The sequence below is a fragment of the Melanotaenia boesemani genome, chromosome 1, assembly GCF_017639745.1.
Source record: "Melanotaenia boesemani isolate fMelBoe1 chromosome 1, fMelBoe1.pri, whole genome shotgun sequence".
Classification (NCBI taxonomy): domain Eukaryota; kingdom Metazoa; phylum Chordata; class Actinopteri; order Atheriniformes; family Melanotaeniidae; genus Melanotaenia; species Melanotaenia boesemani.
Genome location: NC_055682.1, coordinates 42,495,348 through 42,514,391, shown reverse-complemented (window position 1 = coordinate 42,514,391; position 19,044 = coordinate 42,495,348). Strand labels below are relative to the sequence as shown.

The following is a 19,044-nucleotide window of genomic DNA, read 5'->3' as shown; positions in this document are numbered from 1 at the left end:
GTCCTGACGGTTTGAATCTGTTCTTTTATTTACGTATCTACATTTTCCTACTTTTCCACCGTTCCCTGATGGCAGTCTGATCTCAGCACACAGTCCAACAGGTTGTCGGGCAAACACATGAAAAGTTAGTATTTTCTGTTGTTTGACGTGACCATGTGACACTGACTGCAGATGTTTTCCTCCCACTCAGCAGCAGCTGTTTCCTTTTGAAACTTGAGTCGAATGAGAGTGATTCTGGAAAAACCTTAATTTATTATAGTGACTAGTCCTGAGTCTTCCAACACAACATGGTTGACCTGACACACCCACATTTTCATCTTTACATGACACCTGATGCTGTCCCTGGACGGGTGCTGAGGGACTGTGCTGACCAGCTGGCTGGAGTTCTTACTAAGATCTTCAACCAGTCCCTGTCTCAGTCCATCGTCCCACCCTGCCTGAAGTCCTCCACCTTCGTCCCCCTGCCTAAGGAGCAACACATCTCCAGCCAGCCAGTAGCTCTCCCTCTGGTGGTGATGAAGTGCTTTGAGAAGCTGGTACAAGGTCACATCACCTCACTACTCCCCAGAAGTCTCCACCCTCACCAGTTTACCTACAGGGCAAACAGATGGACGGATGATGCTGAAGCCACAGCGCTCCACCTGGAGCAGCAGGGGAACTACACATGGATGCTCTTTGTGGATTACAGCTTCACATTCAACATGCTCCCTCACAAACTGGTGGGTGAACTGGTGGACCTGGGACTTCCATATTCCACCTGCATGTGGATCAACAGCTTCTGGTCAGACTGCAGTCAGAGGGTTAGAGTGGGAGACCATCCATCTGCAGCCACCAGCATCAGTACTGACTCCCTCAGGGATCTATAGCCTCCACACATCTGACTGCATCTCTGCACACCAGTAACACCATCCTCAAGTTTGCCAACGACACCACAGTTGTGGGGCTCATCTCTGGGGGGATGAGTCTGCATACAGGACTGAGGTGGAGCAGCTGACGGTGGTGGTGCAGAGAGAACAACCTGCTCATTAACACATCAAAGACCAAGGAGCTTATCATAAACTTTAGGAGGAAAAGAACAGAGATTCCACCCCTGTTCATCAGTGGGGACTGTGTGGAGGGTGGAGGACTTTCTGGCAGTTCATATCAGGCAGGACCTGACCTGGACTGGAACACCTCCAAGCTACTGAAGGAGGCCCAGCAGAGACTACACTTCCTGAGGATGCTCAGGAAGAATAACACCACCCAGAGGCTGCTTGTGTCCTTCTACAGGTGCACTATGGAGAGCAGCTTGGTGTACTGAATGTGTGTGAGGTACACCGGCTGCATGTGTGTGTGGTACACCAGGATGGGGGTATTTTTCTATCTTTAATCAAGAGCGTAATTGTTTGCTTTGAGAGCAAGATTTCTGGTTTTCACGCTCAAATATCATCTTTCTCTCTCTCTAAACTCTGCTCTCACACTCAGAAAGTCCCTCTTGCTTTCAAATATATTGTTCTTCCTTTCAAAACTCTGCACTCAGACTTGGTCTCTTTCCCTCACACTCAGACACTTTCTCTGCTCTCAAAACTTCTGCTCTTGGATATTTTTTCCTCTCTCTTGAGTTGCTGAAAGAGCTGTCTGTCAAACCTCCTCCAGCCAGTAGAATACAAGAAACTAGTCCTCACCTTCTTCAGGGTGCGCTTGTTTTACTTCACACAGTGGCTCCAAACTGGTTAACAGTTTTTTTGTTTGTTTTGTTTTTTTGCTTATTATAATCATTTCATGCTTTTCCACTCTACTTTTAAAAAAGACACTTATTTGTCAGTAATATTATAACTCATTGGGCCATAAGATGACTTTGTGAAAATACATAATGCAGTGTTTGGCAACTGGCAGCCTGCCAATAATATCTAGCCCACTCTCAACCACTCTCATTACTTGCAAGTAATTTGTCATTTGTTCATTCTCCTGTAATAAACTTTATATACTTTCACTCATTCCAGACTCTTGGTAATTTTTCTACAACAGGAGTCACTGTGTAAAGTAAAACAAGCGCACCCTGAAGAAGGTGAGGGCTAGTGTCTCGATTTGTCTCGTATTCTATTGGCTGGAGGAGGTTTGACAGACAGCAACCCAAGAGAGAGGAAAAATATCAAGAGCAGAAATTTTGAGAGCAGAGAAAGTGTCTGAGTGTGAGGGAAAGAGACCAGAAAACCAGAAATCTTGCTCTCAAAGCAAACAATTATGCTCTTGATTAAAGACAGAGAAATACCCCCGTACACCGGCTGTACGGTGGCTCAGAGGACGTCACTGCAAAGGGTCATAAACTTGGCCCAGCAGATGATGGGCTGCTCTCTCCTCACACTGGAAGAGCTGCAGCGTTCCTGCTACCTCTGGAAGGCTGGATAAATTATCCAGGACTCCTCTCACCCCGGTCACCACATGTTTGATCTGTTACCGTCAGGCAGGCGGTGCAGATCAATCACTGCAAGGACAAACCGGTTCAGGGACGGTTTTTACCCGACGGCAGTCACAATCCTGAACATGTGGTTGAGTGGTTGATAATTCCACCTCATTGCCTTAGTAAGCTACTTCATGTGTCTTCATTTTGTGTCACAGTGTTTGGCTGGGGTCAGGATTTCCCAGCCGTCCCTGAAGGCATCCTCCCTCCAGCTCTGCTCTGATTGCTGATGCGCTCCACCTGTGCTATGCTCTTTATATACCTGTGTGTGACAACTTCTCTCTGCCAGATCGTCTTGGTTTATTCCCTGCACGTTTCCAGCCCTGTTCTTCTGCCTGCCTGCCTGAATTGATCGCCGACCTGCTTCTGACCCGGATCTTCTGATTCTGCCTGCCCCAGTCTGGTAACTCTGTTTTGTCGTTTGGATTATTCTGGAACTCTGACCTTTTTGGATTGTCTCTAGGACTAGGATTTTGGACTTAACCTTTATTACTGGAAGGACCCCTCTGGACTCCCATCGGAAGGATTAGTCTGGAGCATATTAACCCACTACTAGCCCCATTCTAACCATCTTTAATTCAGCTGCTCAACAGAGTCGCGGTGGAAATCCTTCTGGCCGCCCCTGTCATCTCATCCAGAAATATCTGCTGTGTGGGACTCCTTCATGCCTTCTGGTACGTGGCCCCAGTCAGTTGAGTTTTGTCACTGATTATTCTGCCTGCTCACCCCTCTTCTCCTACGTTCACAGACGAGCTACCTGAAAGGATCCTGACACCGCCTTCCAATCCAGTACATTGTTCAAATAAACTATCTTTACTCCAATCCTTGGGTTACTGACTTTCACTGGGTCCAGTCTGCTGAAACGTGACAATTTTGCACTTAACTCCACACTGATGCAGGTTCGGGTTGTGATCCAGCTTCAGTGATTATTGATCAGCAGCTACATGGATGAATATTGGCATCATGATGTCACACTGTATAAAAGACTTACCAGTAAATATCCCCTGAACTGGTTATAGATGATGGCAGTCAGTAAGTTCATCAGACAGTAGGTTCCTGCCCACAAACAAAACTAATTCAGCTTCATACATTTATAATCTGCAATCATGTCAAAAGACTTGAAGTAAAACTTCCTCCTCACCGATGACGCTAAAGGCGATGAAGAAGATGGAGTAGCCTCTGTGGAGGGAATAGGCAGGAATCATCACTGTAAAGAGAACAGTCCGTCAGCTCCATCACAGCAACATGAGCATGGCTTGTTCTGCCTGCTTTTTACCATCCGGGTTGTTGGCTGTGGTCAGCAGAACCAGCAGAGAGGTCAGGGAGTTAGGAAGGTCTCTGAAATGTAACTCCCACTCCCCATTCGTCTTTGGATCCTGAACAAAAACACAGAAAGACCATCTCCTCATCACATAAAATAAAATTTGTAATAATATAAATATAATAAAATAATATACATTGAATTAAATTAAATGAAATAGAATTTCAATTAAACAAAACTATAATGAATCAAATTGAAAAACAATAAAATAAATGGAAATAAATTAGCATTTTAATTACATAAAACAATGAAACAAAAATAGAACTGAAAATGAAATTTGATTAAGTAAAATTAACATCAAATAAAATTGAACTGATAATAAAATGAAATAATTAAAATAAAATAAAATAATATACATTGAAATAAAAATAAAATGTCAATAAAACAAAAATAAATATGATACATCAAATACAAACACAAAAAAATAAAATGAAATGCAATTTAATGAAATAAAATAAAATCTGATTAATAATACTATTTAAACTGGACTCCTCCAACACACAAACACACCTGACGACACAACGTCTCAATGTGAATATCAGCATGCCTTGCTGATATCTCTGCATGGATGAAGGATCGCCACCTTCAGCTAAATCTGTCCAAGACTGAGCTTATTGTCTTTCCAGCCAATCCTTCTTTACCGCCACAGATAAGCGTGCAGCTTGACTCCATCACGCTTGTGCCTACATCTTCTACCAGGAATCTTGGTGTCATAGTAGACAACCAGCTGACCTTTAAGGACCATGTTGCCTCGGTTTCCCGGTCTTGCCGATTTGCTCTCTACAACATCAGGAGGATCAGACCCTACCTGACTGAACACACGGCCCAGCTCCTGGTCCAGGCTCTGGTCATTTCACGCATTGACTACTGCAACTCCTTACTGGCTGGCCTGCCTGCATGCTCAGTTAAACCTCTGCAGATGATCCAGAACACAGCAGCACGTCTGGTCTTCAACCAGCCCAAAAGAGCTCATGTCACTCCGCTGCTAATCGCTCTCCACTGGCTTCCAGTTGCAGCACGCATCAGATTCAAAGCTCTGCTTCTGGCTTACAAAACAATAACCCAAACGGCTCCGGTCTACCTCCACTCCTTAATCCAGAGCTACACTCCATCTCCACAGTTATGCTCTGCCAGTGAAAGACGCCTAGTGCTCCCACCACAAGGTGGCGCCACATCAGTAGCTAGACTCTTCTCCTCTGTTGTTCCCCGGTGGTGGAACCATCTACCAAACTCTGTCCGATCCACAGAGTCCTTATCCACTTTTAAAAGCAAGCTAAAGACTCAGTTGTTTAAGGAGCATTTCCACATTTAGCTTAACTCTTCTACTCAGAATGAGTTAGAAAGATTTGTCCAGCTCTTTGGTTCAACCAAGTACTGAAGAAGCTGCTGCACTTATGTCCAAGTTGATATTGTTTGATGAAATCGTGATGTCGTATTTTAACAAAATGACTTCCAAAAAAAAAAAAAAAAAGAAGTTCCCTGCCTCTAGCACTACATGACAGCACCTGTGTCCACCTGGACTCACAGCAGTCTGACTACCACTTAATGATGACGTCCCATCCTGGTTGAATTCTTGCTTGTGTTGTTCTTTCTCTCAAATGTAAGTCGCTTTGGATAAAAGCGTCTGCTTAATGACTGTAGAATAGAATACTATAAATTAAATAGAAATAAAATGCGAGCTGGGTGGTGGCCGAAGGTCCCTGGCGGTCTGATCCTCAGCTGGAGCTCTAGGGACATGGCAGGGAAGTCTTAGCTGGTGTGCCAGGTTGAGCAGTTCCGGCAACATATAGTTGGACTCACCTCGACGCACGGCTTTGTCCTTGGAAGGGCTGGACCCTCTTCCCTTCTGGAGTTGCTCCCAGTGAGAGGCGCCGAGCAGGTGTGGGCATGCTCATTGCCCCCCAACTTGGTGCCTGTACGTTGGGGTTTATTCTCGGTAGACGAGAGGGTAGGGGGTTGGGGACAGGTTCTGACTCTTGCTTGTGCTTATGCACCGAACAGATGCAGAACAACACAGAACAACTTCTGGACAATTTTGAGGAGATCCTGGTCCACCATCCGGCGGCTCAGAAAGGACCAACATCAACACTGTGTACAGTGGGGATGGGGGGCTGATGACCTCGACTCGGAAGATTGTAGATTGGTAGAAGGAATGCTTCAAGGACCTCCCACTAACACGTCTTCCGATGAGGCAGCAGAGTCTGGGGACCCTGCTGTGGGTTCTCCTATCTCCGGGGCTGAGGTCACCGAGGTGGATAAAAAGCTCCTCAAAGGGGGGACTTCTGGCGGCACCATGTTCGAGTAAGATGCAAAAGTTTGAGCTCTGCTGATTAACCAACTTGCCAAACGACATATTTAACAACACTCAGCAAAAAATATGCCCAACAACACCACAAAGACAAGTGCTACCCATGTACTACCAAGTTATAAGTCTAGAAATAAAGAAGGGGACGAGGAATCGTCGGAAACAACTGGAGCTAACAAGTCTGCTAAGCCTGTTCCAGCTAGCACACAAACTGTTTCCGGGCCTGCTGCTAATATCATGGAGGAGATGCTGCAAGCTATCATTGAGTCAAACTGAGAAATACAGGGCTACATCCAACAGATGAGGATGAATGTAAAGGAATTTAAAGGTCAAACCAAGGAATCATTCACAAGACACAAATCTGGAGAAGAGGGTCGTTGACACACAGGAGGGCGTGGTAACCACGGTGGAGACCACGGTGGAGACCACGGTGGAGACCACTGTGGCCCACGGAAAAGCTATCGGCTTCTTACTGCAGCATGAGGCAGAGCTAGTGGAACAATGTGAGGAACTTCAGAACTGGGAGAGATGGCAGAACTTAAAGCTGTATCAGGTTCCTGAAGGAAGCAGAGGAAAAACACGGTGGCCTTTATTAAAAAGCCAAAGCTAACTGTGCTGACTGATCTGCCGCTAACCGAAGATGACATCAGGATTGACCAGGTGCACAGAGCACTTACGCTGAAACCGAAAGAAAGTGACACCCTCACCTCATCGTAATTAAATTTGCAGACTACACAATGAAGGAACAGATCTTACAGCAGGCCTTTTACTTTTTACTAACAACACCCCCCCGACTCCCAACTCCGCCATCCTCCACCCAGTTCCACTCGGGGACTGGTCACTTCTGGAAATAGGCCAGTTGAGGACTTGGAAGCCAGGTTCCTGTATCTGATTTTCGATGTTCTTTATTGGAGAGTGTACATAGTTTCTGTTATGTTTTGTGTTACTTCCTTGACAACTGATGGGACTTTTACAACAGGTGACGGTGCATTTGGGATTTATAAGTTGACTAAAGAGCACTTTGACAGTAAGGTTTAAAAGCAGTGTCACATGGATGGTTTGACTGTGGTTAGCTAGAATATAAAAGGTGTGGGAAGCCCAATTAAAAGAAAGAAAATAATCAACTTAAAGCTTTTCACTGTTCATTTGCAATGTTAAATGGGGAAGAATGTGTTTTTTTAACAGTGAAAAAGTACTGAAAGACAAGGAAGGCAGATATATCATGGTGACAGGTACAATTGGGAAAAACAGATTTACGTTCTTGAACTTGCATGCACCAAATGAGGATTGTCCAAACTTTTTTAAGAAGATAGCTTCTAAATTAGCAGATAAAGGGGAAGGAATAGTTGCGGGCAGAGATTCCAGTAATCTGACTACATATTTTAACAAAATATAATCTAACGCGTTAGGATGTCCTACAATGTAATCAAATTACCGTTACTCTTCATATTCGTCCTGCGTTACTTCGGCACTCCCCACTCCTTTCACATATGATTTGAAATCAAGCGCCGTGGACGAAAGTGTATTTATCTAACTCAACACACCTTCTCATTAACGGTGGTACAGAAATTTTATGTACTCGTAAGCATGCAGCTACCTTTCTTCGCTGAAACTTGACCTTTTTTAAATCGACAAACACAAATCATTCACTGCACATGACTTTAGAAAAAAATATGATATAGAAACTTATTACCCTGGTGCATGATGGGAGGTCCGCCTCTCCACTTCCCTCATCAGAACCTATTCCAAACCGAATTGATTTTTTTTTTTTAATAAGTCCGTTACTATTTCATTATTTTCTCATGTGTAAACGTAAAACATAATGCAGATTTGTCTTATGCTTAACGAGAGATGTTGCTTTATTTTATTGTTATTCATTTGAATTAATGTATATGATGGTAGGGAAGAAGCACTGAATGATTTACAAAGTTAATAAGAGACTGACTATGTTCATAGAAGGTGAAAAACAATTAAAAGTTACAAGTTGCAAAACATTGTAAAGTCACCATTCGTAACTAATGCACTTTCAGTAAAGTATATGCGAAAAAAAATCAATTGTCATTTTTTTGTTTGGGGGGTTTTAACTAACAAAGTAACTAGTAACTTAGTTACTTCTAAACCTTAGTAATCAGTAAAGTAACTAGATTACTTTTTAAAGAAGTAATCAGTAATCAGTGGTCAGATTACTTTTTCAAGTAATCTGTGGCATCACTGGTTGCGGGGGACTATAATTGTGTATTAAATTCAAACATGGACCGATTACCTGCTGAGAAGGCACCTCAAACTAAAAAAATCAACTACTGTATTAGGAATGATGGAGGCACTGGGCCTGACTGACGTATCAGCATCAGCATCCCAGAGACAGAGACTAAAGGTCCCAAGCTCATCACTTATTCCAGAAAAGATATGTTTCTTGTTTCAAAGGCTGATGTACATAGAGTTACAGAATGCACGATAGAACCCATAACTTTGTCAGATCATGGCTCCATTGAGATGAAAATAAATTCAGGTTAAGAAAGAAAAAAATCAGTTACTGGAGACTTAACGTCTCAATACTGAATGACCCTCTTATCCAACAGGAACTACGTGGCAGGTTAAAAGAATATAGGGGATGTTACCCCACCTATCTTGTGGGATGGGGCCAAAGCTGTTATGAGGGGACATATCATTTAAATTACATTGAGAATTAAAAAACAAAGAGAAGACTTGAGTTGGAAACTAAAATTATGAGGTTAGAAAAAGAACACAAAATATCAAGAAGAAGGAATACTTTTGAATTACTAAAACAGGAGAAACAAAAATTGGATGAATTACTCACTTATAAAGCAGAGGGAATGCTTAGATTTGTGAAAAGAAAATAGTATGAAATGGGGAATAAAGCAAGTAGGCTACTGGCTTTTCAGTTGCGGAAAGCTCAATCGAACCGTCACTTGTTCAAGAGTGAGGGAAGGATGGAGCGGGAGATGGACGGTGCAGCGTCTGCAGTGATGCGGACTCTGCATCGGTCTGTTCTGGTGAAAAAGGAAGATGAAAGAAGAAGCTCTGGATTTACTGGTCAATCTACGTTCCTACCCTCACCTATGGTCCTGAGCTGTGGGTAATGACCGAAAGAACAAGATCATGAACACAAGCGTCTGAAAACAGTTTCCTCTGCAGGGTGGCCGGGCTCTCTCTTAGAGATAGGGTGAGAAGCTCGGTGATCCGGGAAGGGGTCAGAGTAGAGCTGCTGCTCCTCCACATCGAGAGGAGCCAGATGAGGTGGCTCGGTCATCTGGTTAGGATGCCTCCTGGACGCCTCCCTGGTGAGGTGTTCTAGGCACATCCCACCGGGAGGAGGTCCCGGGGAAAACCCAGGAGACCCTGGAGGGACTATGTCTCTCAGCTGGCAGAGGAACACTTTAGGATCTCCTGGGCGAGCTGGAAGAAGAGGTTGGGAAGAGGGAAGCCTGGGCTTCCCTGCTTAGGCAGCTGCCCTGCGACCCGATCCGGATAAACAGAGAAGGGATGGATAGATGGAAAATAAAAAAACTGTTGGTTTCCTTAACTAGGTAATTATTACCTCCACCAAGGTGGAAGTCATCTATTCAGCAGCGCTGGTCTGTCTGTCAACAACACAACTTAAAAAGTTATGGATGGATTTTAATTACATTTTCAGGAAAAAGTGATTAGATGTTGGTGTTGATCCAGACCACTGCCTGGATCCAGGAACTTTTTAAAGAATTCTTCACTATGGGGAGATAGCTTCTTACTGAAAAATAATGCCCACAATCATTGGCAAATAAATAAATTACAATGGCTTGGCGGAGGTCTGCATCTCCGAGTGCTTTTAGTTTTTTGTAAAGTGGTTTAGTTTTGAATTAATGTGGCTCATATAATGGATTTATTTTTATTGGATTGTATCTTGACTTTGTTGTGAATTATACAAATAAAGCAGAATTGAACTGAATAGTTTTAATATTGTGCAATTCAGGCCTTGATTATGTTTAACAAGGTTCCAAGATTATCTACGATATTGGGAAAATACTGCAGTCAACTCCTGAAACGGCGCTTCAACCACAGGGAGTGGCAGCGGTGCTTCTGAATCATCTAGAGCCATGCCCTGGTATATACTGTGCATACTATCTCAAGCTCTCCAACATGCTTGGAACAAGCAGCTTACCAAGAAATGTCTGTACTACAGAACTTACGTTTTAAAAAAAATCTGTCTCATTCTATTCGAATTTAAAACAGAAAAACTAAGTTGACAGACTTTTCTAGAGCCACTGTTAATGCGTCATAGCTGGGGCGTGTCCACACACAAACACACATATGAACTCACATCAGTCTTTGCGAACAGCAGCATGCCGATCATAGTGAAGAGGCAGAGGTGGAGCGCCAGCAGCAGGATAACGCTGCAGAGACAGGAAGACACATGCAGGTGCTGAAGGTGGAAACTGGTGTCGTGCAGGTTAATGTGAGACCCTGTGGTGCTGGGAATGACTGGTTTCTGTGTATTCAAGCATAAACTGGAAACAGCTCCAACAGAACTGTAAATAAGAACCTGATGCCTGAAGTGATTTCTAGGTTATTACTGATATTTCCTGAAACTGTGGATGCAGAGAGACGTCAGCTGAACTCCATCAGGCCAATGGCTGCTACATCTGCACCTGACAAAAACTGCTGATCTGACTGGTCTGTAGTCGCTGTTGTGGGTGGAAAATGTTTTACATCCCGACTGCTGAGGAAAATTTTGAGGGTTTGTGGCCCAGAAGGCATATTTTTCTTGATGAGGACAATTCTGTAATTAACAGAAATACATCTCAACACAGTCATTTATCGTATGTGATTTGACCGTCAGAAAAAAAAGCAAAGTTTACTTTGCTTCCTACTTTTAAAATGTAAAAGCATTTGTTGTGGGTGGCTTCATTTTTGTTTTACCCTGACCCACATGTAGAACTATGATTTATAACATTTTATTTGTGTTGAGTGCAAATTGATTATTCAGTGAATCCTAAACGGTGCTGTTCCATAAATCACTACTACCTTTGTAATGTGGACATGATACCTGACACTAACACCGCCTGCAAGCTTCTCTGAAAGCAGCACCTGTGTGTAGTCACACTTTCAGGAAGCAGCAACAAAATGGAGCTGAATGTGCTCTGAAGCTACTGGTGAGTTTTTTATTTAATAAGGGGTGAAACTGAAACTGAAGATAATTATCCAACTATGAGTTGTTTCCCCTTCAGCTGCCTCCTTCCACGCCATCGTAGATTACTGTGAAAGTGTTGCACATATTTCTAGATCTGGGCTGATGGTGAGAGATTCGCCTACCTGGCGATCTCAGGGAGAGTCCTCTTGATGCACTTCAGAGTCTTCTTCATCAAAGAGGAGTTCTGCAGCAGGAAGAACGGCCGGAGAAGCCGCCGCACTCTCAATTTCTGTAAAAAAAAAAAAAAGAAGCCTTTCTCAGAGGACATAGTCTTCCAAGTGGCTGAGTTCATCTAATCATACTGGGTCTGTCTCATGGTAGCCTCACCTCATCACACGCCATGCTGATCGACAACACCCAGTCAATGATGGAAACTGAGATGATCACAGTGTAGCTGATCAGCCATTTGCTTTTCCTGAATTCCTCCCAGCCAATCAAATAGCTCTGAGGACAAACCAGGCAAACAGAAGCAGGAATTTAAAAACCAGCAGGTAATAAAGAAATGTGCTCCATACTCCGTGTTCACCTTGACAGCGAGATCCAGAATGAAGATGATGAGGCAGATCATTTCTAAGCTCTCAGTGAGGCCACATGGAGGAGTCCAGGAACCAGATCGATGGCGGGGGTCCGAGGTGGCGCTCAGGGAGGACGGCCGCTCCACAAACGCTAGCAACAAAACTACTGCAATGGTGACGCCCAGGATCCTGGGGCAGATGGATGGAGGTGTGTCAGTGTAACACCTTCAAATCTGCACATTTGTTTTCATTCCAGTTCATTTTAATAAAGTTTTCCAGGTGGTTCGGTATAAACTGGGATCTAGAAATGTTGGACTGCACTGATGTAAGTTTTCTAGTCTTGTTGATGATTCAAAGTGTGAACCTACCAATCAAACTGAAGAACAGTGTGTCCCAAAACATGAAGACAAGGGCACAACGACAGAACTAGGTCAGGGACAGAATCTCTGTGACTTGTACCTCCATATTAGGAACTTTAATAAATACAGGTAGAAATCTAACAAGTACAGATTAATTCTACAAGTCAGAAAATACAAGTGAACTTTGTTTGTATTTTAAGACATTTTCTGACTTGTAGAATTAACCCACTCATAGATTTGAGTCGTACATACTTGTTGTAACACAACAGACAGACACAATATGAGACCCTACAAAACATCTGACTCCCAAAATGGGATAATATTAAGGAGGAATGGGAAGAGCTTGGCACCCTGATACCCCTGAAGGTGTGGGAGGAAAGTTTAGAGCACATCCAGGAAATGCTCCATTAATACCCAACACAGCCAAATCCCATGTAAAATCCAGATTACACTCCTCCAAGGCCAAGTTGCCTAGAATGTTCCGGAAAGTTTCCCCTCTGTGTGACAAAGGTGAGTTTATGAACCTTAACTGGTTCAGGTCCTATTTAGAAGGCCAGAGTTATTTTGTTATGATCGGCATGAATCCGAGTGCGTGGCCATGACTTGTTGAGTCCCCCAGGGGTCAGTCCTTGGACCTCTTCTGTTCAACTTGTATATGCTTCCTTTGGGTCAAATATTACAGAACTATAGCATTAATTATCAAAGTTATGCAGATGATACACAACTTTATGTGTCTCTGTCACCAGATGACTGCAGTCCAATAGACTTATTGTGTCAGTGTCTGGAGCAAATAAACGCCTGGATGAGGGAGAATTTTCTACAATTAAATGAAGACAAAACTGAGATTATTCTGTTTGGTAGCAAAGAGAAGAGGGTCAGCATTGGTAAACACCTGGAGACTCGGGCTCTTAAAATCACCAACCAAGTTGGTAACCTTGGAGTGTTGATAGACTCAGACCTGACTTTCTCCTTCAAAATAAAAGTTCCGTGCTGGAATAACTTGGGTGCACAGTGTTGCTCTTTCCAACTTCATGGTTCCTTAACCAATCATATGCGACTCCCCACGGTTGCCTAACAACAAGGCAGCATGGTATTTTATGTCGGTAAAAGAGCAGCAGCGTGCAGGTATGGAAGCTAGTAAAAGAAGCGGACCAGAAATAGTTTCAGAAAAACCTAAAAAGCCTCGGCATCCTGCTAAAAAAGCAAACAACCAAAAACGGAATAAACGAGGATCAGTATTGGAAAATCTTTTGCAAGGTGGAAGGTGGTTTTTCTCTTTCGACTGCAGTTCTGATTTGAAACACTCGGTGTCAATGCGACTTATTTAGCCTTTAAATGATGTTTCTTAATAAACATATTTGAAACAAACAGACACGCTACAAAACTTCTGTCCCTGTTCCAGCTCCAGACAAAGTGCCATAGAGTGATGGTAGTTTGTGTTTGTGCATGAATCATCATTAACAAACTGTACCAAACATCAGTATTTGTATCAGTTACACATGCAAACACACTGACGCTGATGGCGTCATGCTGATTTCCTGATGATCGGTCGAATGTGCTCTAAGGTTTGTTTGTTTTCTGGGAACATGCAGAATTTTGTTTATCCTGCAGCACCTACAACGGATGTCTGCACCTCAACGTGAGAGCAACACTGATTTATGGTGTGGTAGAAAGGGTTTGCTCTCATTCAAACGCTTGTAACCACGGCCAGCCAGCGACGTCTTTATGTCTCTGGTCGAGCTTTGCCCCAGGCAAAGATGTATGTTCGAACACAGAAGTGAAGATGGGACGCGGTTTTTAACAGAATGGCTGCAGCTGACATGAAAGGCTCTCCGAGTCCTCTATTTATCAGTATTAAAAAACTTGTGTTAAATTTCATGTTGCAGATCTATCCAGCTGTATTCAGAGACATTTTGGTCTGGAAAGCTATTAACACATCACAGTGACTACAGAGAGACCTTGCCCTTGTTTAAAGTAGCACTGTGTAACTTTCTGACCATAAACACACATTTCTGACTTCTTTTGATGGTGTCAGATGGTGAACGCGTGTGAAAGCACAAACAGCAGCATCCTGATACGTGGGTGGTTATTTATAAAGCCTGGGGCCTGTTGGGAACTTACCACTGGCATATCCTGGAATAGTACCATCGATACAGACGGAGTGAGCTGGTGTCCACCCGGTGGTAAATGGACCGGTACTGTAGGCAAGTAGACTGCATTAATACAGCTTCAAATATTTAGAAAAATAAAAACTTTAGATATAAAGGGAAAAAAAACACATGAAGGACAAGGAGAATACAGTTTCCAGACAGCAATCAGAAAAGCTTGGAGCAGACCGAAGCCTCTGGCCTTCTTTTCTTCTCAGGATGCAGGTTTCAGATCAGGAAACGCTGCAGATAAAAGACTAGTTCCTGCATGAAGGCGAGCCAGCAGAGAAAATCTAAAACTCATTTCTACCTCTGGACATGCTCCCATCAGACTGGGAGGATTTCCAGTCGCTGGTGAACCAGATGTTAGAGTCAGTCTGACTTCTGCTGTGTTTCAATTCACAAAGATTATGGGAAACATTTTCATAGAAAGTCTGTTTATCTGTGGTTCTATCGACCTCACTGTAAGACCTGCTACGACTGAGACAAAGCACCTTTAAATCACGTGACCGTCTGAATAATCCAGTGTTTCCAGCAAGACGGACCTGAAGAGCTTCCTGCTTCACTGTGCGGAGCAGTTTCAGCTCCCGGCTCTGAGAGGGTAAGCTCAGCCGGCTGTGTGGAACATTAAAACACAGACACCAGGGTCAAAGCAGAGTTTAGTTCCAGTGTATCTGCTGTTTACTGGAGTTGGTGTGACTGGTTTTGGTTTCCTCTGCAGCATCCTGGCTGCTCCGCCCACCGCTGAGCTGGAGCCGCTGACGGATGGACAGGTGTCTCAGACGGATGAGGTCAGACCTGGATTTGCATTAAAAGGCCTTTTGCACAGTTTTCTAATGAACTATGTTTACACCAGATTATCTCACTGATGTCTGTAACTTGGAAGAGTTTTCTTCTCACATGTCAGTTTTTTCTCACACATTCAGCTTGTGGGTGTTAGTATGGTTGGACCTGCAGCTCTTAATACTAACTGTGTACATTTGATGACCAACTAATAACCAGAACACCAGTTTGATTGTTCAGAGGCAGAACAGCTGAGAGAATGAGGCGTAAACACGACATTATAACGGTTGGTTTGCTTGTTTATCAGGCCTTCAGTCTGAGTGTTGCTGTTTATGTGTGGCAGGTTAGAAAATCTTTGGAAAATGTCTGTTTCAGGGTTTTAGGTCACAGCTGGTGGAAGTTTTCACTAAAGCAGCTCAAACCAAACTTTTCATGACTCAAATAGTCTTTTTACAACTCTAACCAGCTCCAACGTTGTTGTTGTTGTTGTTGTTGTTAGCCTTCAAACTGGCTGATGTTAGATTAAAATACTCTGATATCACACCGTCTCCACCTTGCAGCTCCTTACATGAAACAAAAGCTGTTTCTTTTGCATTTTCATAAGAAATTTAAGCTAAATGTCTGAGGCTGGAATGTGAGAATCCTAAATCCCCCACATCTCAGAGATGTTCTGTATGGTTTAATAATCAAAGTTTCAGTTTAGTCTGAATTTAGCTGATGGTCATTTCTGCTTGTCAGGAGGTTAAGCCTTACAAATAATACAGTTAATTTAACCTGGTCAGCATCAGATGTGATGTTTCTCAGCTGTCAGACTGGGAGGTAAAATGATGTAAAATGAATGTATGAATAGATGTAGCAGCATAAAGGTCGACCAGAAGAAGAAAGCAGAATTTATTACTAACAGAACTTTGTAGAAATAACACACAGATCAACAGTGACCAAACCTTTTCTCATCTCATCGTTCTCTCAAGTCTTGGCTTTCAGGAGAAAAAATATTGTTATTGAAACAAACACACAACAGAAACTATTTCCATGTTTCCACTTTTTCCTCATTTCCAGTTATTCCTGCTACTATTTACCTGCTATCCTCACTAAACCAACTCCAGCTCAGCTGCTTTGTGGCGCCACCGTGCATCAGAAACGATTTCGTTTCAGGAGTAAATTCTTTTTTATAACAGTTTTTACATTTTCTACCATCCAAAAGAAAAGAAACTGAAAAAAACTCACATGGATGGCATCTTCGATGAAAACTACAGCCTGTTGGATGTAGAGGTCCTCATCATCTGTGAACAATGAGAGAAGAGAAACATCTGAATTCTGAACTCTGAAGACATTCACCACGGTTCTCTGGATCACCCTGGATCTGGATCTGGATCTGGATCTGCTCAGTGAACAGCTATTTGGTTAACTGACCTTGGTTTGAGTCACATTTGCCTTTTCTCTTAACATCTGTAAAGTTTGGAGAAAACAGATGGTTGGAAACATGGCGGTTTAAAGCTGTACTGAGCAGTCAGCTGACTGAGATGCTTTCAATGACTGCAGTTTTTTCATCTAACAGTTACATGTTGACTCATGTAGAATGCTGACTGGATGCATCACAGCAGGATGTGTCATGGTGGTGGGGGCCACTGACAGAGCCGGAGTGGTGTTGAAACAAACAACAAACACGTATGAGCTTGACACTCCGAGGCAGTAATAATTATCACTGAAGCGTATTACTGCTGCTCAGCATCGTTTTCTCTGTCAGGACTTCCATCACATAACTCGCCTTCAGTTTTGAGAAAACCCCAATAAAAAATGCATGAAAATATCAAAATGAGTGACTCAGAAGTGTGTGATGACTTTTGGTAGTGATTCATCACACCGTCTTGACAAAAAAAAAAACAAAAAAAAAAAACTGTAAAACTTCTGAGTTTCCACCAGAATGACTAAAAACGAAGCCCAATAAACCGAGAACTTCATGTAAAGTTTAAATGGATCACAAGAGCTTAAACCTTTAGTGTCTAAAAGGACATTTTAATATCTTTTAGAGTTTCGACACAATCACAGTTTTATGAATTTCTTTCCACACTTCAAAGATCAGACATGCAGTTTGTTTTAAATAGAAAAGTCTCAAGTCACAGGAGACAGGAGACAGTGCAGCTTTAACTATTAGTTCCCTTAGCTTACCCAGAGAGGAGCCCAAGAGCACTTACAGCCACTCGGAACCTGCAGTTATCAGACCCCTCTGTGGAACTGGAACCAGACCGGGAACCAGTTCCCCTCTCTACCTTCAGACCATCTTCAAACTTTCCTTCCTGATAAATCTTATAGCAGGTCTGGCTCGGTGACCCTGATCCATACTTTAGTCCTGCTGCTATAGGCCGAGACTGCTGGGGGACGTCCCATGATGCACTGGGCTCCTCTCTGCTGGGGGACGTCCCATGATGCACTGGGCTCCTCTCTGCTGGGGACATCCCATGATGCACTGGGCTCCTCTCTGCTGGGGGACGTCCCATGATGCACTGGGCTCCTCTCTGCTGGGGTACGTCCCATGATGCACTGGGCTCCTCTCTGCTGGGGTACGTCCCATGATGCACTGGGCTCCTCTCTGCTGGGGACGTCCCATTATGCACTGGGCTCCTCTCTGCTGGGGGACGTCCCATGATGCACTGGGCTCCTCTCTGCTGGGGGACGTCCCATGATGCACTGGGCTCCTCTCTGCTCTCTTTACTCTTCATGTAGAAACTTCTGACATCAGCAGGAATCCCTGGATTCGAGTTCTGCTTCTTCCCTGTCCTCTCCAACCCCAACTGGTCCAGGAAGATGGTTCTGGTTCTGATGGAGTCCGTGGTTTCCTTAAGTCATTATTTTATGATTATTTTATGACTAATGTGGATCATATGACAGATGTGTATTAACTGGATTATAACTGGATGTAAAGCTGGTGGGGTTAAAGCTGAACTTGTGACCTCTTCTAACTTCATTTTGGCTTCAGATGTAATGATGGATAAATGAAAACTGTTCATTAAAATAAGTTTTAGAAGAAATATAAGACTTTGTTTTTGGAAAATGTACCTAAATATTTGGATATTTGAACAAAGACAAACATGGTAGGAAATGTTTCAAACAGACTGTGGATGTCTTTGTTCCAGATAATGTGAACATTTCTAACCAGAACAAAGATCAGCAGCTTCAGGTTCAGAAAAACACTCTGACTCCTTTAACAGAAGACTTTACCCAGGAACACCTGATGGTCCATGTGAGTAAACAACGGATCTGACTTCATATCTTAAAGTTGCTTAACTTGTTTTCTCAGGTTGGCTGAACTCCCTTTAGCTTGTTTTATGATTTCACAATGAATCAATCCGCCTGAGCAGCTGACAGCCGGAGCGATCCCACTGGCTGCTGGAGGAAGGCAGATTATTATCTAAATATGTCCTCAGGATCAGCAGCGGGGCTGCAGTGAGCTCCACCGCGACCCCAACGATCCATACAACCCCAGCCCGGAGCCGCCTGGACCAGCCGGGGCCCCGGACCCTCGCGGCTCTCCTGTTCAGTGTGATCATGGTCATGTGACTTCAGGCACCTGTCCTGGCACTGCGCTGTCATCAGAATCTTTCTCACCTGAGTTTCTGTGAAAACTGAAGGAGTCTCCGTCAGAGTAGGGCGCGCGCCTGCTGCCGCCGTGCAACGTCGTGCCCGACCGGGAACCATAATCTCCGGGTTCCTCGTTCTCGCTCCCGGCCAGCAGACAGTCCGTTTCCATCCAGAACACCCAGAAATTGTTGCGGAGAAAGTGAAAGCAACGGGTCCGGAAGGCGGACGAGGCGGATCCGGTTTAGGTTCAGTCTGAACGGGGTCAGACCTGAAAACAAGCAGCGCAACAAGCCCGAGCACAGGGGAACATGGTTTTAGGAAGTCGCTCCTCCCTTCCTCAAGTATCACTTTACATTTTCTTTAGAGGCAAACTCCACCTACAGCACGCGGAGACCACGTCCTGCGGG

At 43.7% G+C, this 19,044-nt stretch overlaps 1 protein-coding gene across 1 annotated transcript in view; it reads right to left on the bottom strand.

The window, feature by feature from the left end:
• tpcn2 (two pore segment channel 2) overlaps positions 1-18,983 on the bottom strand; it is a 37,025-nt gene extending 18,042 nt beyond the window's left edge. The window contains exons 1-10 of the mRNA XM_041988803.1: positions 18,665-18,983; positions 16,286-16,341; positions 14,250-14,326; positions 11,781-11,958; positions 11,582-11,698; positions 11,377-11,483; positions 10,385-10,457; positions 3,717-3,816; positions 3,582-3,647; positions 3,432-3,496 (exon numbers count right to left, since the gene is read on the bottom strand). Of these exons, the coding sequence (XP_041844737.1) occupies positions 3,432-3,496; positions 3,582-3,647; positions 3,717-3,816; positions 10,385-10,457; positions 11,377-11,483; positions 11,582-11,698; positions 11,781-11,958; positions 14,250-14,326; positions 16,286-16,341; positions 18,665-18,806 (981 nt within the window). The 5' untranslated portion in view covers positions 18,807-18,983. The remainder of the gene's footprint in view (positions 1-3,431; positions 3,497-3,581; positions 3,648-3,716; positions 3,817-10,384; positions 10,458-11,376; positions 11,484-11,581; positions 11,699-11,780; positions 11,959-14,249; positions 14,327-16,285; positions 16,342-18,664) is intronic.
• Positions 18,984-19,044: the final 61 nt, after the last annotated feature.